This window comes from Equus quagga, chromosome 16 (genome assembly GCF_021613505.1).
Source record: "Equus quagga isolate Etosha38 chromosome 16, UCLA_HA_Equagga_1.0, whole genome shotgun sequence".
In the NCBI taxonomy this organism is placed as follows: Eukaryota; Metazoa; Chordata; class Mammalia; order Perissodactyla; family Equidae; genus Equus; species Equus quagga.
In genome coordinates, this window is record NC_060282.1 from 12,237,300 (window position 1) to 12,261,373 (window position 24,074).

Here is a 24,074-nt window from a genome sequence, read left to right on the forward strand (position 1 = left end):
AGAAGCCTGTCCACCCATATTATTGCTGTATCATGTTGGCCACAGTGTGGTTGTCATGGAGAAACCAGTCCACCCATATTATTGCTGTATCATGTTGGCCATGCTGCCATTGTCATGGAGACGCCTGTCCACCATGTTGTTGCTGTATCATGTTGGCCATGGTGCTGTTGTCATGGAGATGCTTTTGCTATGCATCAATTTGTAAGTCTTGCTCAGGCCATGAAAGGGATTCCTGAAAGAACTAGAAAATAAACAAACAGGAAAATTACAGAATCCTACAACTGTGAAGTCATGTAATCGGTCTCTGTCACAGAGCACACCTTAAAATATCTGAGAAAATAGATTTTCTCTTCATGAGGTCTCCAAGGAAGGAAATGTAGTTCTGCACCTCAATAAGTATTTCCTAAAAGTTTCTTCCTCTTGAGATTGGTCTGCTTTTTCTTTGACTTCTCTTTGTATCTTTATAGTGACAGGCAGTTACTATTCACTTTTTTCTTTTTTTGAGGAAGATTAGCCCTGAGCTAACGTCTACCACCAGTCCTCCTCTTTTTGCTGAGGAGGACTGGCCCTGAGTTAACATCCCTGCCCATCTTCCTCTACTTTATATGTGGGGCGCCTGCCACAGCATGGCTTGATGAGTGGTGCCATGTCCACACCTGGGATCCAAACCTGCGAACCCCAGGCTGCTGAAGTGGAGCGTGCAAGCTTAACCACTATGCCACTGGGCTGGCCCCACTATTCACTTTTTACTTAAAACAATCTCTTTTGCCAGTTTTTATAAATTAACCTACTTTTTCCTGGGAAGTAAGAAAGAGATCGTAAGTTTTAATTTTTTTTCCATACAGCCTTTTCATAGGCTCATCACTGGGGAGATTCTGTATTCATAATACACACTATTTTTGCCTTCTTGGTTTCTTATCAGTCCCCAAGAGTATGTGTGTGGATAACCACAAAGAAATTCTTAATTCTTGGGGTTTTCCGTCAATGCAACTACAGTCCACCGCCTGCTGCCCCATGCCTAACCACAACGACAACACTGAACGCTTACAGTATGTGATTGTTGTGTGGTCAGTACATGGCTTTTAAGGGACTTTTCCTTTTGAACAACCCCTACATTCAGTACTAACCACAGAGTTTCCTAATTCTTTTATTGTTATTTTGTAATACAGACTTCAGATCAAGGTGTCAATAACATCAATGTATTTTTTGCTTTCTCCTGCTTCATTTCACCAAGGATGTGAGGCATTGATGGAAGCCCTGATTTAGGACTAATAGTTAAAAATGGCTTATAATCACTATCTCTGTGTTTTTGTTTTAGGATTTTTACTTTTTTTGAATAAACAATATAGTGCTTGTTACCAAAAAAATGCAGAAGGGTACACAGTACAAGGCTCCTCTCTCACCCTCTGTCCTTGCCCACCCTGTTTCCATCCCTGGAGGGGACCAGTAGCCAGAGTTTAGTCCCTGTCCTTTCAGAAATAATTTAAGCATAGACATTTTTTTTTTTTTTGCTGTTTTGATACAAATCTTTGTACACCATGAATACTATTTTACACTTTGCTTTTATCATGTAACAATTTATCTTGGAGATAGTTCCAAAGTTAGACATAGAGAGCTTTCTCATTTTTATGACTAATGTTTAGAACTTTCATAATTTATTAACCAGACCCCTGTGGATAAGCACCACACTTTCCATCAGCATCAACAGTCCTGTAGAGAAGAACCTTATACACACATGATTTTATGTTTCCTTCATTCTGCAGACATTTCTGGAGCACCTCCTCTGTGTTAGGCAGCATTCTGAATTCTGGAAGTATAGCAGTGAACGCACAGTAGAGCTTGCATTCAAACTGGGGATACAGTAAACAAGTACATATAAGTAAATAGTTAGGGATGGTAGGTGTTTTGAAGAAAATAATGCCAGGATCTCCACGAACAGAGGAAAGGCGGGTACCGGCTTGATTATTGGAAGGCCCCTACCTCACTTACTCACCATCCACACAGACTCCTAAGACCCCCAGGGTAGCCGAATGCGGGGGGCTTGTGTCCCAGGAATGAGATGGGTGACAGTTCAGAGCAAAATATCATTCCAGCTGTCTGTCTAGGGCAGAGGGTGAATCCTACTAATCTTTATTTTTCCCATCTCATACCCAAGGCCGGTGGCTTCAACCTTTTTTTTCTTTATTATTACCTGCAAACCCTCACCCCAAGGAGCCTTTTTAAAGACATTCTTTCTCCTAATTCCTTCCCCCATGAAATTTTAATATCGTAGATGTTCTCTGTATCAGTTTCTGTACTGTGGCCCTTTGGAAAGCCACAAAATTGTAATATCTCAGATTTTTTTCACTCCACTCCCCAGGAAACAATGCCCTGGACCCTCACAGAACTAGGCTCTGAATCTATGGCCTTCTCACTGTTGGCTGGTCTACTGGCTTGCCTGTTTCTCTGTTTGGATGGTGGTGAAATTACATAGACAGAATTGTCTTGGTAGGAATCTCTGTCTTTGAAATGAGAAAGAAAGAGTTGGTTGTTTCTCATCCAAGCCTTCTGGTGGTACATACTGGAAAACCTTCCTTATGTGTAAAGTCAGTGGTCAGGGAGAGCAAGACGTAGAATGACTTGTGAGCTGCGGAAGCCAGGAATGAGAGAACCAGAGGAAAGGGTTAGAGAGAAACTGAGAACCAAAGGGAAGGTCTCTCTGTTCCTGCCCCTCTCTACTCCCACATTGCCCTGTTTGTATTTAACAGCCCATGCGTTTTAAAAATAAACATGTATTCAGCCCTTCCTAGGTGTCAGGGAGTAAGCTAGCACTTTTCACGTACGTTAACTCATTCCATCCTCCCAGTAGCCATCCACAATGGCTTATAATATCCTCACCTTAGAGATGTTAAGAGGGTCACACACAAAGCTTGTGAGTGTCAGCGTCCTTCCTTCTCGTACCACTTTGTCTCTCCGCTTCTAATACAACACGTAGTGTCATAAGTGGTTGTGTTGGTTGCATACTGACTGTGTCTGTCCCTGGGATGCGAGCTCTCTAAAGCCAGGAGCAGCATTTTCTCCATCTTTACCTCCAGCCCCTGGCATAGTGGGTGTCACAGAACTGGTACCTGGTAAATGACAGATGGAAGGATTTGTTGGATGGATGGACAGACTGACAATTGAATACACTTACACTTGAATAAAATTATTTCTTGAATGAGGGAACCCACCAACTTCTCCATCTATAACCCAGTTCTGTGGGTCCCTGCCGCCTTGGTTCCATGCCATTAAAACTGATTTCACCAAGATTGTAGGGATCGCCTTGAAGACGGACTATATGATAAACTCTTCCCTGTCTCTACTTGTCCATTCCTTCCTTCTTCTCTCCAGCTGGGGAGCAGCTCCCTCCCCCTGTTCTCTGTAGACTCCATCCTGAAATCAAGGAAACCCAGGCCACTGCCTCGGAACGGTGAAAAAACCTGCACCGCAGCTGCAGACGGCACTTCCTAAATATCTTCTCTTTCTAACAGAATCTAGGCCCTGAGGCTACAGCTGTGAGCAGGATAGTCAAGCTCCCTGCCCTCACTGAGCTTATGTTCTGGTGTGGGAGACAGAATACACATACAGACAAACCGGTAACTTCAGATACTGATAAACGCCACAGAAGAATATAGAAAGGAGGCAGTGAAAACCAATTGTACAGTCCCCCTGCTTACTCTGACAGACGCATCTGAAGAAAAGTCAAATTAAGATCTACCATTTCAGGAGAAGCAAGGAAAGTTCTAAACATGATCTGAGGAGTTGTTTGTACAAATGTACGTACACTGCAGCGTAGTGGTTCAGAAGGCAGGCTGTGGAGCCACACTGCCTACGTGCAGATCCCAGCTCTCTGCTCACGTGCTGTGGAGTGGGGCCAGGTGTGCCCCTGACGGCGGACATGTCCTCAGGCCGAGGGAGACGGTGCGTGCAGAGCCCTCCCACAGAGCCCCAGTCAGCAGGAGCTGGCCCATTGTTCTGTCCGCACTTTCTCGTTTAACCCACCTCTGCTTTGTTTTTCAGCTCCAGGGGCTGAGCCACAATGTCATCTTCACCCTGGATTCCTTGTTAAAAGGAGACCTAAAGGGAGTCAAAGGAGTAAGTGTTCAGAAATTTGATTTTTGATTTAACTTAAAAGGATTGATTTTTTCTCTTTTAAGATCATAATGGTACTTGTATTTGAAAGGCACTCTCAACATTGTTAGCGTAAAAAGTGTTGTTGGAAAATGATCACTGGAAAAGATGTGCCACTTTGCGTAACGTTATTGACTGAGCACAAGATCAGACACTTTTAGGAATGTTGGTGAGAGCCTAAGTGGGTGGGGGCTCTGCGCCCGAGTCTTGACTTCGCTCTGTGGACCCAGCCTCTCAGGACCATGGGGTCCTGCTTCATCAATGCAGCTAGGAACGCTCACCCTTCAACTCTCTCAGGCTACCCTTGCAGTGAATGGTGTGATGTGTGTGAAAGTGTCTTGTGTAAAGTTTCAAGTATCCTGTAAAGGAAAGCATTTTGCTAAGATGTTACTTCAAAAATTATTTATTCACCTGTAAGCAAAAGAGCATTCAATTTCAATTTCATTTTCTCTTTTCTAAGGATCTCAAGAAGCCATTTGACAAAGCTTGGAAAGATTATGAGACGAAGTTGTAAGTGGTTTTTTTTGTTTGGTTTGATTTGATTTGGTTTTTTAATATTGTTGTGAGTTTCCTAAGAAAAAGAATAACTGGAAGAAGGGGAGAGCCCTTAACTAGTGTCTCCTGGACAAACAGTTATTTAGCCCGTCCTTATAAGGGCCAAGAGGTCGAGTGTGCTGACCTAATTAAGTGGCACAGCTCCCAGGCCAGTCATCTGGAGCAAGATGCGCTTTTGCTGTCAAGCGTTTTGGGATCATGGCTGATACTAACTATCAAGTTGGAGACCTATGGCTGCTCTACCTTCTCTTTCATTATAGTTAGCATATAACCATAGACCGTTTGCACTTCTGTGTGACATAGCAATTGGGAAATCATAAAAACAGTAGCGAGCATTTGTGACAGCTTTCTGCCTGCCAGGGCCTGTTCAAAGTATTTTACACGCATGACCTCCTCACACCAGCCCATCCGTGTGCAGCTTTCACTGTCTGTTTATAGGTCAGGAAACTGAAGCCTAGAGAGGATAAGGGGCGGGCGGAAGGTCATAAAGCTAGTGAGTGTCAGCTGGCACACAGTCCAGTCTGTTGACCCCGGAGCCTGGTCAGCAGAGCGCGGCCTCTACAGTCAGGTGGCCTCCCATGGGGTTATCGTGAGGGATTCGGGCGATATGCGTGAAGCCCTCAGTGAGGGCCTGGCTCCTCTTCATACTGTGCGTTCCTTTATTATTATTACCCTGACACATTTACAACACCATGAGGTGGGGTGGGAGGAGCAATGTTATTTTAAAGCATTTAATAAAAAGCTTGGCTGTAAAGATAACTATAAACATAAAAGAGTAAAAGCATTTCCGTAGGCAGCAATAACAGCAGAATGAAAACATAAGCAAAAGAAAAACAAATTTAGGATAAATATTTTTTCCTGAACTACTTTTGTAATTGCTTATGTAATAATTGCATCGTTGGGGACTTGCTGCCTTAGGAATACTTTTGTGCGTTGACAGTTTCAAATGTGGGTGAGAACAAAAAGGTTCTTAAAAAGGCCAGCTGATGGAAGTGAATGCTGTGGGCCATGGCATCTTTCTGTGTGAAAGTGGGTCGTGAGCGCTCACACTTGTGAGCCAAGTACTGTCCCTGCCCAGAGGCAGCTGCACGCACTTGGAAGGAAGGGAACTGAGTACTTACAGAAGGGGCGGGAGTGAGCAAAAGGGGGGGAAGAAATCCCAGCTCCTGACTAGTTGTGGAGCGGATCTCCTTTGTAGGACATAGGAATAACAAAACAAGGCGTAACGTGTGCTCTGTCAACTAAAGTACTGCCGATGCTGGGTGGTCTCACTGTGTTTATGTGAAAATCCACGTGTTGGTTGAAGACCTCAAAGTGCCAGGTGGTCAGTATTGTGAATATCATAGAACTGAAGTGTTCTAAGATGATCCGGGCGCTCCTCAGGGCCCTTTGCTCACATGATGTACGAACTTGTCTGACTGTTCACTTTTCTGTATTGTCCTCCAGAATCTGAGCTCGGTGAGGGCAGGGACCACGTTGTACTTGTGTATGGTATTCATCTCCCAGTGCCTAGCAGAGTCTTTGGCACATAGCTGGTACTTGGGGAATATTTATTTAGGGAATAAAGGAATTATCCAGACTTGGAAATATACAACAGGAGTAGCGAGTTGAGTGGGTTCTAATTTTAGAACCTCACCAAAAAGATGATGGTTTTATTTTTGTTTTTTATTTTTTTCTCCCCAAAGCCCCAGTACATAGTTGCATATACTAGTTGCAAGTCCTCCTAGTCCTTCCATGTGGGATGCTGCCACAGCATGGCTTGACAAGCGGTGTGTAGGTCCACACCGAGGATGTGAACCAGCGAACCCCAGGCCACTGAAGCAGAGTGTGCCAACTTAACCACTATGCCACCGGGCTGGCTCCTATTTTTGTGTTTTAATAAATCCCTGTCATCAAATTATTTTCCTAAGATAGGCTTCTTTCTCACTGATGTGCAGAAAGAAAAAAAATAAGCATTTGTTGGTTTGATGTAGTAGGACTTATTTGATTATGGGTTACAGAAAACTAAATGGCTTGTGCAAAAATAAAAAAAGTTAATTTGTTAGCTTTAATAAGTGAGGAAGCTGGGCGTTTTCTGCGGTCTTCCATTTAGAAGTTGGGAGGCAGTGAGGTGTCGTAATTAAGAGCACAGACGCAGGAGGCAGAGATCTGTGTGAGAATCTGGGCAGTGCCACATAACCAGTTTTGTGACTTTCAGCCACCGTACCTGGATGATCCTCACCTGTGAAATAATATACAGATTACCTACTTCTCAAGATTTTTGTGAGGACAAAAGAAGTTAATGTGTTGAAGCAACTGTCATAGTTGTCTAGCATAGGGTAGACACTCAAATGGTTTCTATTAGAGTTTTTAATGGTGATATATTCTGTGGTCAAAATAATACGTGTACATAAAACATCAAATAAGACTTGCTCTAACTGCATATAATAGAAACCCCAAATAACAGTGGCTTCAACACTGGTTTATCAGAGAATATAAAGCATTCCAGGGAGGACCACATGCTTTCATAGCACTTCTCAGGCCACTTACGAACTTGTCTTGCTGGTCACTTGTCTGTGTTGTCCTCAGAATCTAAACTCAGTGAATTTATGCTGCACCTGACGGTCCAGGGCTCTTTGTCTAATGATGAAGGGGAGAGTGTATATTAAGTAGCCAAAGAATGTGCTTCTGATGGGGAAACACGGCAGCCCCCTGCCCACCTCTCCTCCCCTCCTAGTCTCTGTCCTTGTCCACCTCTTACCTCTGCCCTGGTTTGTTTATCTCCCTGTTCCTCAGTATTCTTTGTCTGTTCTTTCTTGGTCTGTCTGACATGTTGCCATCTGTGATAAGGATTTAGCTCTCTTGCTCAACCACCCCCCCCATCACTTTCCCACCCCTGATCATCCAATATGATTAATACAATTTGTGGTTAAACCAGTTGTCAGTAATTAAATTTTTATGAGTATAAATATTCATTGCCAATCTGAATGGTGTATTATGATTGAATTTTCTCTCTCTCTCTCTCTCTCTCTCTTTTTTTTTTTGGTGAGGAAGATTAGCCCTGAGCTAACAACTGTTGCCAATCTTCCTCTTTTTGCTTGAGTAGGATTGTCCCTGAGCCAACATCTGTGCCAGTCTTCCTCTGTTTTGTATGTGGGATGGCACCACAGCATAGCTTGATGAGCAGTGTGTAGGTCCACACCACGAACCCCAGGCCACCAAAGTGGACCATGCGAACTTAACCACTATACCACTGGGCTGACTCCTGAATTTCCATCCTTTTTTTTTTTTTTTTGGAGGAAGATTAGCCCTGAGCTAATATCTACTGCCAATCTTCCTCTTTTTGCTGAGGAAGACTGCCCCTGAGCTAACATCCATGCCCATCTTCTTCTACTTTATATGTGGGATGCCTACCACAGCATGGCTTGACAAGCAGTGCTATGTCTGCACCTGGGGTCCAAACTGGCGAATCCCGGGCCACCGAAGCGGAACATGTGAACTTAACTGCTGCGCCACCGGGCTGGCCCCTGAATTTCCATTCTTATAGTACAATTTTTTGCTTTTTCTTAATGAAATAATTGCCTCATTTCTTCATTTGCTTAGCTGTATATGAGTCTTTTGTGAGTTTTTATTATCGATTCCAACAGATGTCCAACACCTACCAATTTTATTTCCATTTAGAAAACCCATGATCTATATTATTATGATTAGATATCTATTATTATGACATTCTCCGTCACTTCCTCCTTCTCCCTCTTGGAGGCGTCCTTCCAGGGCCCTTTAGATCAGCAGACTGCCATCATCCTGGGACTGCCCTTCAGGGACATCTCCTACTTCCTCTTTCCTGATAGAGTTCCGTATTTTGCTGGCACATCAGCTCCAGTCATTTCCAGGGAAGAGCTCTAAAGGAGGTAAAATTTTTAGGTTTTGGCATGTCAAAAAAATATCTTCATTCTGCCATCACACAGGATGAGAATTTAGCTAAATAGGAAATTCTAATTTTATAATCATTTTCTCTTGAAATCTTGAAGGCATTGCTCTATGTTTTTCTAATTTCCAGTGCTGCTAGAGAAAAAATCTGATACCTCTCTGATTCTCATTTCTTTATGTGTGACATGGGGGGTTTTGGTTTATTTTCAATTAGAAAACGTTGAGGTCTTCTCTTATAAAAGATTTCACAGTTTCTTCACGTGCCGTGGTGTGTTGACCCTCTGTTTGCAATTTTTTGGTTCTTAATTTTGGGGAAATTTTCTTTTAATTCCTCCCATTTGTTTTTTTCTTTTTATTCTTCTAAAACTCCTCATCATATAATGTTAGATTTCCTAGATTGTTCTTAGAATTTCCTTCTCTTTTCAGTCCTACTTGTCTATGTTATATTTTAGGTTATTTCTTCAATCTTTTTTTCCCGCTGTTTCAGTTGACTTTTTATTCTGGCTATCGTATTTTAAATGTCTAAAAGTGCTTTTTCTCAGTTAGTTGGGTTATTTATTAATTTTTTTGTTCTTCTTATAGTTTCTGTTTCTTGTTTCATAAGTGCAATATTTTAACTCTCTGAAGATTTGATTACATTTTAGAAAACTTTTTTCTGCTCCCTTATTGCCTCTGGTTCCCTCCCACCCCCCGCCCATTTGTTATTTTGATCTCTCGCTTTCATTTGGAGCCTTTTCTCAATTATCTTACAACCCTTGCCTGCCCATTCATATTTGAGAGCAGGGCACCCAAAAGTTGATCGAAAGCTCGTGTACGTCAGCAGGGCTTGTCAAGAAAGCAATGAGCTGCCTTTTTAGGTTTTAAGTTTTAGATGTCAAGATAGCTTTTTTTATCAGGAATATTCTGTTTGTCACTATCTAGAGGTCTGTCTGCTGGGACCCTCAGTTCTCTGCACCCCCTGTCTAGTGATTCTATATGACGGTGTTCTGGAAGCCACACGGGCCAAGAAGGCAGGGAGCCCTGTTGTTTCGAGTATAGACTTTCTCTTACTCCTTCTCTCATCAGACCTGCTCTTCCAAATATTTGTTGAATTCTCTCATCCTTTTTTGTCTCCAATTCTTATCTTTGGGAGATTATACTTTTTCAATGACTTTACTATCATTTAAGTGGGATTGCTGAAGGAAGAATAGCTAAATACATGCGGTCAAGTCACCATGTTCCCCAGCAGTCTACTATTGCTCTTAAGTTATGCCTGCCCCTCACGTTTCTTCCCAAGCATCTATAGCTTCCTGCTTCTCTTCTCACCCACCCCAGTGGAGAGAGAGCTGAGACTTATTCTCTTTAGGGTAAAATCCCTGCCATCACACCTGTTGGACTTACAAGGTGGCATGATAAAAGTGATGCTTAGATATAGCATTAGAGTATTAGAGTGAGTCCCATCCAGGTTTGTACAAGATTTTCCATTGGGTCAGTGGGGTGACTTTCCACTGTGTTTGTAGTATATAGACAAAGTTACTGGCTTTCTTTGGAGTTTCATTTCCCACCACCATAATTTAAAAGAAGACTTGAAAGCTAAATCAGTTAGTCTTTGCATTCACAGCTAGAAATTATAGGCTGTTTCTGAAATTAGAACTCTGTTTTCAAGTTAAATGGATTTTCGGAAAGAAGGCTGTGACCATTAGTGTGTTCTTACCAGAGTGTTATCTGTCATCACCAGGCATTAGCTCGGGTGCTGTAGGTTTAAAGTGGGCCCTTCTTATTTCCCTGGTTCCCTCCCAGCCCCCTCCCTACTGAAAAAGTTTTCATAGGATTCCAAATTATAGATTGGGATTTCTCCCAGTCCTTATTTTGTACAACCCAGTGCCAGATGGTTGAATGATTAAAATATGTTATTGGGATATGGAAACAGCCCAAGTTAGAGAAATATTGCAAATTACCTTTGACTAATTTTTGTGCCTGCCCACGAAGACCCATTATATAGTTTAATAGTCTTGAAATATTTCTGAGTCTCATAATCTATTGATAATCAAGACTTGCCTCAGTTCTCCAACTTTGTGATTCTTTTTCATCATAAAGTGCTTTATCCAAGAAAAAGTAAACTGTCAAAATTTCTTCACACCAACCAAAATGTAAGAGAATTTATATGAATCTATCCATGTGTTAAGAGCAAAGTTAAAATGTAAGAAGTTTCCCAGATGAAAATCCATTCAATGTGTTCATTCTCTTGGAACTTGGAGTTTTACTTTTGATCGATGTTACCAACTTAAGTGTTCCTGCCTCTTAACTCTAATCATTAAGAAATAATCAAGTGGCTCTCATTAAGGGAAAGACGCGAGTGTGTGTGGGCTTTGTTCTGTTTTGTTTTTTGTTTTAATGATGACATCTGCTTTAATGACAGTACAAAAATTGAAAAGGAGAAAAGAGAGCATGCCAAACAGCATGGGATGATCCGCACCGAGATAACTGGAGCCGAGATTGCAGAAGAAATGGAGAAGGAGCGGCGCCTCTTTCAGCTCCAAATGTGCGAAGTAAGAGCAGACTCTTCAGCCATTGGCCTAGAATCTTATTAACAGTAATCTTTCCTGCCAGTCAGCAGTTTTTATGCTTAAAAGCAGGCTGTGTTTGATTATTAGAGGAGGGGACTGTTTCCTAAGGATTCTAATCTCCATTTTTCTCCAAGCCTTTTGGGATCCGCCATTTCACTGTTGTCTCATATTTTGAGCCTGGGTCCTATGGGGCTCTTTAAGCCAAAACAGGATTCTTGGTGAGAACTTTAATGTTGCTTGAGAGTGAGTGTGGAAAAAAAATTCTGATGAGGGATAACACTGATGAATATTAAGTTTTTTGGTACAGGTTTAGAGCATGTTTTTTTTTTTAACCATGTGTCCAATTTGAATGAAAGTTTAAATGAAGTAGTCATTAAGAAAGTCTGAGTTCGTGAAAAAAATGCAACAAAAAGCATGCTGCCCTAAACTTAGAGCAGTGGTTCTCAAACTGAGTTCCCATTGAACCCTGGCACTCCTCGACCTAGAGGCCAGCCCATTCTAATGCTGATGTTAAGTGATGGAATTCCTTTTGCAGTCTTCAGACAGTATTAAAATGGATGGAATTTTCTCAACTTTTAAGTTTTTCTTCCTTACATTTTTTTCTTTCCTTTTTTTCCCCGTCATAACCTTTGGCTCCTTCTTGAACTTGCCTGCTCATGAACACTTCCACACAATAAAACAAGTGAACAAGAAGCAAACAGTATCAACAGAAAATCTTGGCCAGTTGTGAAAATCAGAGCTAGTAGTGTTTAGTTAACTGCATAAACTAGTAATGCATTATTTTTGTTCTGTTCTTTCATTTTTGAGTAGCAAAAATTCTTTCTAAATCACCTCATTGGTCTCAAAAGTTGCAGTATCTTATGACATGTTCCTCGAGAGAATGCTGTTTTTCTTGTTTTCTGCAAAGAATAATCCATCTTTCAGGTTTTGACACATGAACTGTAAGTTTGAGAGCCACTGCACCAAGGGGAAATAATCAGTTATTCCAGAATGTTTTGCTGTGTTTGACTTCTGCTTGTCTGGTAAACTACTCTTAAGCATTTATAAAATGCTAACACTCTAATCAGTTTGTTCTGTACACTTGTGGCTGTGCCGAATCAGCATTCCCTGAGTTAAGCCCACACTGTCCAAAGGCAGCTGGGGCTCAGTAACTTGTGCAGATTCCCGATTGGTGATGTGCCACCCGAACCCATGACTGAAGAACTGTGTCCATAATGATCAACATACAATTCTGTTTTATTTCCACAGTATCTCATTAAAGTTAATGAAATCAAGACCAAAAAGGGTGTGGATCTGCTGCAGAATCTTATAAAGTATTACCATGCACAGTGCAAGTAAGTGGAATGTTGCAGTCATAATTATTAGCCCAAGTAAAGCCCCTTCACTTCATTGGTTTTCTTAATTCTTTCTCTCTGGTCTTCATTTGATCACTATATATAGTGATATAATGACCTTCCACACCCAAATGATAAGAAATAGTATTGTCTTCAGTCTTCATTGTTTTCTATAAATCAGTAACTCAAATGAGTGCAACTATTTGGCTCCTCAAAAATGCTGTCTTGAGATTAAATTGGGGATTACCGGGGGGGAGGGAGGGAGGGAGGAGGACGAAAGCGGTGATTAAGCGCATGTGTGTGGTGACAGATTGTAATTAGTCTCTGGGTGGTGAACAGGATGTAATCTACACAGAAATAGAAATATAATGATGTATACCTGAAATTTATATAATGTTATAAGCCACTGTTAACACAATAAAAATAAATATATATATATATATTTTTTTTTTTTAAATGCCATCTGTCTTAAACTGCTAACAGTGGCATGGACAGCCTGTGGCCCTCTTGTTGCAGATATATATGTTTCCCTGTCACTAAAGAGGCATTCTTAGTGACCCCGTCCCTCTTGTGCCTTACTTGGCATTTTACCTATTATTTGGTCATTTGTACCACATGTTCCTGCTTGGGATTGTTTGGGGGTTTTTTTTCATAATCTAAATTAAATGAAATAAATACTTGGGACGTTAAGAATACTTTGTGTTTACTCTTGAATCCTCTGTGATCGCTGGTGTGCTTTGAGAGCGTCCTTGCTGTAGACTGGCACCATGTTTGCTTCTTTACATGGCAGGACTACCTGTTTATTATGTTTGAGATCCTCTGGCACCGAATTTGCTTATTTACTTGTTTACTATTGGGTTAGCTTTTCTGGGTTTTCAAATAGAGCGTTTGTGTGAAAATGTGCCCATTACTATTAAAGTCTGTATTGAGTCGGTGGAAGTTACAGAGAAAATAGTGCAAGGACTCTCCAAAGTGGTTCAGACAGCTTCCATATTTGTAAGTAGAATAACATAAAGGTCATGAGGACTAGATAAAATGCTTACTCTCCAAAAAATTTAAATTTATAATGTCCTCTTATTCCTTTTGATAATGTTATGTCTGGGAAGATCTTTGTATTCAACTGAGGCATTTAAGGAGGTCAGCATTAATATTATGGGAAATGCACAAGGCTTGAGTCAGACAGAGAGATGAGTTCAAATCCTGGCGCTGCAGCTGGGGAACCGTGTGATCTGCATTGGGTGCTTCTCTAAACCTCAGTGGCCTCATCTGTAAGTGGGGTGTAGGTTCATAGACCCTTCTCGGGTTCTGGGAGGATGTGAGAATGCAGTGAGATGATGTATGTGGAGAGCTTAGCCCAGTGCCTGCTACATTGTGCGTGTTTGCTGCTGTGATGGTTCTAAGTGGCATGAAAAACCATCCGTATGTGTATTTTATTGTCCAGGATTATTTCTCTTCAGGAAAAGCTTTTTAGTGATTGAATTGTTATGTACATAAATTTGATTTGTTAACTCTTCTCCTCTTTTCCAAGTAAATTCTACCTGGTATGAATGTGTATCAGATATTAAAAAAATAATAATACATTAAAGTGGAAACAGATTCACATTTATAAGATAAAGTTTGCCTACAGAAGTCTCATAGTGAAGACCTGGACTGACATTTGGCTTCATAGTGTAGTGAGGCACTTATGAAACTTTGAAATGTGCTGTGGTGGTCCCTGGTTTTAGTTTAGGGTGGAGTTTTTCATCTTTCTTCAATTTTAGTTTTCCTAGAAACATATCATTGCTTTGAGACTTTTGCAGAAATAAGTGAATCTCTCAGTCTTCTCAGTTACAACACTTTGGCAGCAAATCTGATTTCACTTGATTTTAGAAATCTCTTTTGATCTCAAACTTCTCTAATTCTGTAGAGGAGGTTTTAACCTAAACAAACGTGAGTTTCCCAAAGTGTAAGATGTTTTGTGAATTTTACATATATTTGCCTTTGTTGGTAAAGGTGAAAAAAAGAGCAACTCTAACCTATATAGCTAACACATCCTCCCTTTGTACTTTTTCTCTTGCCTTTTTCTCCTTCCCACAAATATTTATTAATCTCCTAACAAAGACCAGGTACTTTGGCAGGTTCTAGGATACAGAGGTGAAACAAGGCTTCTGCCCTCTGGAGTTAATTATGTGGTATAGGGAGTAAGACAGTTCCATCACTAATCCTAATGGGGCTAGGAAGTAACTAATAACATGGGGCATCAACAGAAGGAGAGACTTCTGACTTGGGAGACGAAGGACGGTTCCTTGAAGGAGGTGGTGGCACTTGGGATTGGTCTTGGAGGATGACAAGCATTTGGCCATTGGAATCTGGTAAAAGCTTGTCTCCCCAGGGCAGAGAAAGATCAGCCGAAGGAGATCCTACCCAGTAAAAACTGCCTTTTGGGGAGAAATATTTGAAGATATCAAGTAGTAGAACTGGGTTATAATGGGATTCAACCCTAGCTGCCCCATGGTTGAACCCCAAGAACTCCATCACAGCAAGAAGCCAGCATAGTTCTCTTTCAAGGACTGCTCTTGCTCTTTCCTACTTGAGTCAGTCCCTCAAAACCTTCAGTATTCATATAATGGACCTGTAAGGCATCCTCTACTTAGACTTTTAAAAAGAGAGAGATTTCATATTCTAAGTCCTTATTCCAATTCCCAAAATGATTTTCAGTACAAAGTCAGGTGGTGCTCGAGAATGAGGTTGCTCCGGTAATGCCTAGTGTAGTCGTAGCGCCGCAGTGGGGATGCAGCTGCTACGATGGAGAAATAAAGGGGGCAGGAAAGAAGAGCTTTTGACTTTTTGTTCCCCATTTCAGCTCACCCACACCAATTACTGCTCACTTTCAAACATGAACACTGTCAGTACGTGCTGCTTTCAAAACAAACATATTATCCTTCTGCTCACCGGCTCCTTTTACCACCTAGCAAGTACCATTATGATCTGCACAATCGAGCACTTACAAACATCACTTTATTATCCTTCATCTTACAGGTAATAATGGCTAACATTTGTCAAGAGCGATCAGGAAATTGTAGCTCAGAAAAGATCAGTAACTTGCCCAAAGTCACATTCATTCATTCATTTAAAAGATGCTCAATAAATGTGTGTCAAAACAGACAAAGCACAAGAAACCAAAGGGAAAAAAATGGATAAATTGGACTTGAAATTAAAAACTTTTGTGAGTGAGCACTTTTGAGAAAATGAAGAAACAACCCACAGAATGGAAGAGAGTATTTGCACATCGTTTATCTGATAAGGGTCTTGTATCCAGAATATATAAAGAACTCTTACAACTCAACGACAAAAAGATCAACAGTTCAGTTTAAAAATTGGCAAAGAATTTGAATAGCCATTTCTCGCAAAAAGGTATACAAAGGCCAGAAAGCACATGAAAAAAATGCTCAACATCATTAGTCATTAGTGAAATGCAAATCAAAACCACAATGTGATACCACTTCACGCCCACTAGGATGACTAATGGAAAACAGCAACAACATAACAGAAAATAAGTCTTGGTGAGAATGTGAAGAAATTTGGAATCCTCAGTACCTACTGGTAGAAATGTAAATTGGTTCAACTGCTTTAGAAAATAGTTTAGCAACTTCTCAAAAAGTTAAATATAGAGTTATATGACCTGGCAGTTCCACTCTTATGTATATATCCAAGATAATTGAAAATAGGTATTTAAACAAAAATGTGTTCGTGAATATTTGTAACAGCATTATTCACAATAGCCAACATGTGGAAACACCCAAATATCCATTATCTGATGAATAAATAAAATATAGCATAACCGTACAATGGAGTATTACTCAGCCATAAAAGGGAATGAAATATTGATGCATGCTCCAACATGGATGACCATTTAAAACATTAATTCTGAGTGAAAGAAGCCAGACACAAAAGGTCATATATTGTATGATTCCATTTAAATGAAATGTCCAGAAAAGGCAAGTCCATTGAGACAGAAAATCCTCCCCCCCCTTTGCTGGGGGACAGGGGAAGGGAGGAATGGGGAGTCGTTGCTAATAGCTAAGGGTTTCTTCTTGGGGTGAGATGTTCTGGAATTAGATAGTGGTGATGGTTGCACAACACTGTGACTATGCTAGAAACTACTGAATTGTACACTTTTAAATGGAAAATTTTATGTTACGTGAATTTTATCTCAATTTTTAAAAGTGCAAACAACCCCAACAAAACAAAAGCAAAGATTCATGGAACTTACAGTTAGAAGGTGACAGAACTAAGTCTTCAACCCGGGTCTCTCTAACTCCAGAGTGCATGCTCCTAGTTTGCCGGAAATTGGGACTGGACTTTTATTTTAAGACTCTCCCTATGTGAGTCCAGTGTACCACTCTCTGCTGTCTCTTTGATCTGAACATCAAGATGTATTTGCTGTTACTTAGTACTTACACTAACTCCTGTAACATTTAAGTTTCTTAAATACCCCAGGACATGCATGGAATGTGTCTGGGAGAAAATGTCACCCTGTTACCTAGACAGCTGGAAATCACCTTAGTCAAGAAAGTACCTTAGTCAAAGCCCGAAGCTTAAACATCAGGCTTTCAGAAGGGGTTGATGGTTGATATGTTAAGAGGTCGCTTTATTTTTTTATTTGTTTTATGGTTTGATCTGTTTTATAGTACCATACTCTCTGTGGTACTCCAGCGTATCCTAACTTCTTTTGAAAATAATATTGTGCTCTCTGAGCCTTTCAGCCTTTCTAAGCCAAGGAGAACGTGTGGTAAAGGGTATCAGAGAGGCACTCTTGTCTCTCTCTTGTAAATTAAAATCAGAAAGAATGTAGTGTTTTCCTTCCCCATCATTGTTTAGACAGAATGGCTTAGGAAAGAAGTGATATTTGCAGTGATTCTCTCAGGACAGAGGAGGTTCTGGTTCATTCTAAGAAGGATAGTCATGAGCTTGCACTCTGCAGCTGTGGGTGTGTTACAGCATGTCAGTGTAAATGTGAGGGTCCTTCAGCCCATCATGGCAACTTATATTTTTCTAGCACCCTATGTCATTAAAATATGGTCATATTTCTTTCAAGCTGCTTATTTAAAAAGTGAAGCCAATGCTGCTGTGTCTCTAGGGTCAAAGAAATAATGGAGCCCATTTTGCTGGCCTGTGGCCAATCGTGTATTGAACTGCTTCTCTGTGCCTGGCATTTTAAGAACATCATCTCAGCGCTCACAAGAACTCCCCAAGATACATGGGAGGATCTCTGTTGCTGGTATAAGGACACTGAGGCACAGAGATCCAGAATTCTGCTGTTTTTCAGTAGGAAAGCCAGGATTGGGAACTAGATCAACTGGACTTATTAATTACCTGTGCTCCAGAGATAGGAAAACTTATATTCAGATCCACATCTGCACTTAATGACTAGATGATGCTAGTCAAGACACTTGACCTGAGGCCGGCCCAGTGGCACAGCAGTTAAGTGTGCACATTCTGCTTTGGCGGCCTGGGGTTCGCCGGTTCAGATCCCGGATGCAGACATGGCACCGCTTGGCACGCCATGCTGTGGTAAGCGTCCCACATAGAAAGTAGAGGAAGATGGGCACGGATGTTAGCTCAGGAGCAGCCTTCCTCAGCAAAAAAGAAAAAAAGAGAGAGAAGGATTGGCAGCAGTTAGGGCTAATCTTCCTCAAAAAAAAGACACTTGACCTCATTGGGCCTCAGTTTTTTATCTCTCTCACAGGTTAATACTAATAATTACCTATTTTTTTTTTTTAAGATTTTATTTTTTCCTTTTTCTCCCCAAAGCCCCCCGGTACATAGTTGTATATTCTTTGTTGTGGGTTCTTCTAGTTGTGGCATGTGGGACGCTGCCTCAGCATGGTTCGACGAGCAGTGTCATGTCCGCGCCCAGGATTCGAACCAACGAAACACTGGGCCGCCTGCAGCGGAGCGCGCGAACTTAACCGCTCGGCCACGGGGCCAGCCCCAATAATTACCTATTTTGATGGATTGCAATGAGAATTCTAAAAGGGGATCTTCCATGAATTGTGCATCATGGTGAATGACTGGCATAGAGTAAATACTCAGTTTCAGGCTAGGTGCCGTTATTATTATTACTGTTAATCATCACCATCTGTTTTCCAAGATCTCATTATATTTCAGTAATTTACAGAGAGAGTGGCTAAGGGACTAGTGGGATGTTGTAGAGGTAATTTCCCCTTCTAATAGGAAGGCCTACATGTTCAAGTTGAATGATAGGAAATCAGAACTGACACTTGTGCTTCGCTTTCCAGTTAACAGAATACTTTTATATGTAGTAGCTCTTCTGATGCTCCTTGGAGCTGGAAAATGTCCACATTTGGTGATGAGCGTGCTCTTACTGAGACAGGGTCAGTAACCTGCCCAGGGTTATACAGACAGTAAGGCCTGGAGCCAAAATACATACTTTTGACTTGTACGCCCATACATTTCCACTGACCCAGAGCCAGCTAAAATAGAGGGAGAAGGAAATGGAACAGAGGAGCCCACTGCCCTCGGTGAGATGTTGTGCCCATAGCTGAGACTGAACAGCTCAAGGAGGGTTCAGGTACAGGAGGAGGGGTCGCCAGAGGAACAGTACGGTTAACAGCATGTTGGCCGTTGCTTTTTGTGGTGTTACTAATGATTCTCAGGACAGTTTTGTTCTCCTTGCAACCAGTCCTCTCCTCCTGCTCCTGTTTCTCACCAAAAACTAGGAGTTGGCCCTAACATAACTTTCTGAGAGAGCCAGCCTTGATGGCCTAGTGGTTAACGTTTGGCGCACTCCACATCAGTGGCCCCGATTTGGTTTCCCAGACATGGAACCACACCACTTATCTGTCAGTGGCCGTGCTGTGGTGTGGCTCACATAGAAGAACTAGAAGCACCTACAACTAGAATATACAACTATGTAGTGGGGCTTTGGGAAAGGGAAAAAATAAAAAGAGGAAGATCAGCAACAGATGTTAGCTCAGCACGAATCTTTCCCAGCAAATAACTTTCCGAGAGGGCCTCAGTTCAGCCTTGTCCTCCCATGCTAAACATTGATTCTCTTCATTGATTTTGTTTTGCCTGAGTAGTATATGATCATTTTTAGAAAAATTGAGTACATGAAGTTCACAAAAAAGAAAAAAACCCTATAATCTCCTCGCACCGAAGAATACTAGGTTTGCGTATATGAAATTGGATCATACTGTAGGTTAAAATGATTCCTCATTATGTTGATTCTTCTCAGTCCACGTTTTTGTAATGTTCTGAAGAATTTAGCTGTAGGGAAATAGACTTGTTTGGGTCTTTTTTCAGCCTTTTTATTGGTAGGAATTTGTCCCCTTCCAGCTTGCTCTCACTGCTGATAAATAACTTTTCATTTTTATCAATAACATCTCAAACTAAAACAGTGCCCTTTTTCTCCTTAAAATTTATGTTTTATCACATTCCTTGCATTCTATTCAAGTCTCAGTTTGCTTACTCTTTTAGAGCAGCACTGTCCAACAGAACTTTCTCAAATGATGGAAATGTGCATATTCTTTGCTAACATGGTACCCGTGATCCACTGTGGCTGCTGAGCACTTGAAATTTGGCTAGTGAGACTTAACTGAATTTTAAATTTGTTTAATTTTAATTAAATTACCTGCATGTGACTAATGGCAAACATTGAATTGGAAAACACAAATCTTAGAGCACTGTCATTTAAACTCACCTTTTTTTTTTTTGACATCATTAAATTCCCTTCATGTTGAAAGTGAAAATGGGACACTTTCGCAAAAATATCTGCAAAGAATCTATACCCCTCTGGGAGGAAATAACTCCTTGTATGATAAACCTATACAGCTTTAGGAAAGAAAACCAGCATTTACTGAACACATCCCAACTGCCCAGCGCTTTGCTGAGTGATTTCATGTGCCTTCTCTGTTTTGTTTACCCCATTTAATAGAGATAACATGAGTACCAGTTAAGTGACTTGCCAAACTCCCATAGTGAGTAAGTCCTAGAGCACAGATTCTAGGCCATAATCATCTGACCCCAAAGCGCTTGCTTTTTCTGTTATAAGGAGTCCCGACAGCATCCATCTAGCACTGAAATGTTCTACCTTCAAAACCCTTCTCCGGAAATTCTTTAAGTGCCGTTTCAGAGATCAGTATTGGTTTTGCTATGATTAACTTAGTAGCTGTACTTCTGCCTCCTTGGTACACACTCCTTGCCAGATGTAGAAGATGCTGGTTCAGATTGACACTAACGCATGGCCTGCTCTGTGCGGAACATTGCCTGCTGCTCCAGGATTGGCACTTAGGCCTGGGCACAGGCGTGTGCTCAAAGATGCCATCCCCGTGACTGGCGAGGCTAGGGAAGGCTGCTTGGGGAGGTAGCAACTGAGCTGAGCCTCGACAGAATGAGAGTTTGGCAGACAAGTATAGTGGGGAACGGCATTTCAGGCAGAGGGAGCAGCATATGCAAAGGCTTGGGGGGGGCAACTAGAAATAACATAGCGTGGCTGGAGCCCAGAGTTTTTAAGGGAAAATGGTAAGAGGTAAAACCAGAAAGATATTCAAGGGCCAGAACATGAAATTTATTCAATTTGGCACCAAAAAGTTTAACTTTCATCCCTAAAGACAGCGATGAAAACCTGAATGTTAGAAGGTGAGAGTTTAAATGTAGCTTTCTAGTTAAGTGGTTAACCAAAAAGCCCTCTTTTCTCCCATTCTTGTTGCTGAAAGACTTTGTAAAGATAAGGTTTCTCTTCCTTATTTTAGTAAGGGTTCTCTGCTGAAGATGTGAATCTTAAAGAATTTTGGAACTTGTGGGATTTCAGTAATCACTCATTGTTACCATTGAATGTACTTATTAAGCTAAAAAGATACATGTGGATCCCAAAGCGTACCCTAAAAATTCTTGATAGTGCTTCATTCTTACCCGCTTTCGGAGCATTTGCTTGTGCTGGACCTACCGTGTTACAGAGATAAGAGACAGTCCTCATCCTCAAGGAGCCCAGCCTTTTGTGGGGCGGCAGAAACACAGATGAAGTGTGTTGAGAAATAATCTGCCGTGCCAGCATGGTTAGCGAAGCTTCAGCCAGGTGGAGAAAGGTCTAACCCTGAAACACGTGGGGCTCCTGAGTGGAAGTGCTCAGAGAAGAAATCTCGTCTCTTGTTCGTTAAGAGCAGGGTGTCAGAATCAGAACCTGGACCTGAATCCCAGTTCTGCCACTTAACAGTTGAGTGAGCAACCTGAGCAAGTTAAATACTCACTCTGTGCCCCGGTTCACCATTTAAAATGAAGACGTAGTTGAAGTGCTTCTTAACTTGTATTTGGATTGTTCTGAAGAGTAAATAAAGTAACCTTTGTGGGGTGCTCAACATTCTTGGCATGTGGTGAATGCTCAGCCCATATCAGTTCTCGCTGTTACTCAGGGAGGAGTGATGCATCCTTCTTATATGCACGTGGAAGGGTAAAGCTTTCCGAATCCATCCATGCCCTCAATTCGACGTCCTGTGTTCCACCTGTGTGTTAAGACGCAGGGGTCTCTGGGGAACTGAAAGAACGCTGACCTTCCTCCAGCCTTTATTTCTAGTTCAGTCACATCTCTCCTGAGTATGTCCAGTCTGACTTCATGATATTCAGCTGGTAAATGTGTCTTTCAGTCTGTTTTGAGTTCAAATGTGGCACAACCAGGAAGCATTATTCTGTGTACAGAAGGGCATACGCAGTGTGAAATCAGTGAGTTGAGACTGCAACTGTTATTTGTAGTGTCTGTGTGATATCTACTAGCACGTCAAACATGTCCATAATGTGTTTGTTGGTGCATCTTTCTATAATACTGAAATTAGTTTTATATAAGTATTTTTAGATTTTTCAGGTAATTGTGGTTCATTTGTGTTTTTATACTGCTGGTAAATCTCTAACGTTTTCCCTTGTAGTTTCTTTCAAGATGGCTTGAAAACAGCTGATAAATTGAAACAGTACATTGAAAAACTGGCTGCTGATTTATATAATGTAAGTTCTTTATAAAATACATGCATTTTAACTTCTTTTGTAGATAACAGTCAGTGAATTTGAAATCTGTATTAGAAGAGAATTAAAGAAAAGAAGACAAGGTTAGGTGATATATCAGTATGGACCTAGCGTAGATAACCTGCCGTTTAACTCTGAAAGTCATCAGTGGTCACATAGTCCAGAGTATGTTCTGGAGGCATAAGAGGAGCAGGGAGGGGAGTACATAGCCCTTGGTTCTAGATGGCTCTCCATTCAGGGTTCAGTAGCATCACACATGTGTGCCCTTCAGTCCACAATTGCAGGAAGAAATTTTGATCCTGGAAGGATAAAAATTGTGATGATATCTCAGTAAGCAGGTTTATGAATTATTTTTTTTTGCTTGCTTATTTTATATTTTCTCTCCTTTTTTTCCTTGTGTCTAGGTTTTCTTTTATAATAGGAGAATCGAGAGGAAAACTTTTTTAAGAAAAAAACTAAATGCATATGTAGAAATGTCAAATTTGTTCCCCATAAACCACTTAGCAAAGAATAATATTAAAAATAGATGTTTTATGAGTGTAACTACATGTGTTCAAATAAGACTTTGGTGTTACAAATAATACCTGATGTTGTGCTATAACTTTAAAAATACACAGCTGCATATTTTTTCCAACTTTCTTTTTAAAGTTAACATGGTTCAGGTTACAGTTAAGCTCCAAATGATTAAAAAGAGCAGAACCGGTCCCTGGCCCTCATGTGGTACTTCATAAACTTTCATATGCACATTAGTCCACGGGATTCTTGTCATTCTTGTGGTTCTCTCCTGGCCCATTCAGTCACATGGTGGTGTCCCCACTACCACCCTTTGTAAAACCAGAAGCAGTGTTGTTTCTTAATTTTGTTTGAAATCATACTTCAGAGTTAGTTGTCTAGCCTCGATGTATTATTTAATAAGAAAGCATGTTGCATTATTCACTAATTTCAAAACTCACTGGGACTTTCATAAGATGAGAAAATTGTGCCTCCCATATCAAAAATTAGACCGTGTGAAGGACTTTAATAAGGAAATAGCTATATAATTGAATTCTTTGGTGAGTGGTATGTTTGGCTGAATTAACCTCTGCTCATAAATGTAACAGAAGAAATGTTTTTCTCTCATAGATAAAACAGACCCAGGATGAAGAAAAAAAACAGCTAACTGCACTCCGAGACTTGATAAAATCTTCTCTTCAACTTGATCAGAAAGAAGTAGGTGATCTGAGTGTTTCCAGCAGAGCTAATGATGTAAGCGCGGCTGCTGTGATAGCCTGTGTGTTTCCCGATCCGCCAAGCAGTCACGTTGACAGCTTCCTGCAGGGTGGTTTGGGGACGAATGAGGTACAAGATACAAGTGTGCACCTACCATGTTGCCCAGTGTGGAAAATATTTTAGTGCCCTTTCCCTCCTTATGAAAAAGATGCCCCTAGCCCGCAGTCTGCAATTCCATGACCCTAGATTCTCCGTCCTGGCTTTGAAGGTGTGTACTTCAGGAGGGCGTCCTCTCAGGCCGCTGAAGGAGAGGCAGTGAAGTGCACTCGCCATACCGTCCTTACATCATCTGTGTCTT

General features: G+C 41.1%; 1 protein-coding gene across 1 annotated transcript in view; it reads left to right on the plus strand.

The window, feature by feature from the left end:
- ASAP1 (ArfGAP with SH3 domain, ankyrin repeat and PH domain 1) overlaps positions 1 to 24,074 on the plus strand; it is a 307,119-nt gene that overhangs the window by 198,624 nt on the left and 84,421 nt on the right. The window contains exons 5-10 of the mRNA XM_046641983.1: positions 4,039 to 4,113; positions 4,610 to 4,659; positions 11,012 to 11,141; positions 12,408 to 12,493; positions 22,414 to 22,489; positions 23,630 to 23,716. Coding sequence (XP_046497939.1) covers positions 4,039 to 4,113; positions 4,610 to 4,659; positions 11,012 to 11,141; positions 12,408 to 12,493; positions 22,414 to 22,489; positions 23,630 to 23,716 — 504 coding nt within the window. The remainder of the gene's footprint in view (positions 1 to 4,038; positions 4,114 to 4,609; positions 4,660 to 11,011; positions 11,142 to 12,407; positions 12,494 to 22,413; positions 22,490 to 23,629; positions 23,717 to 24,074) is intronic.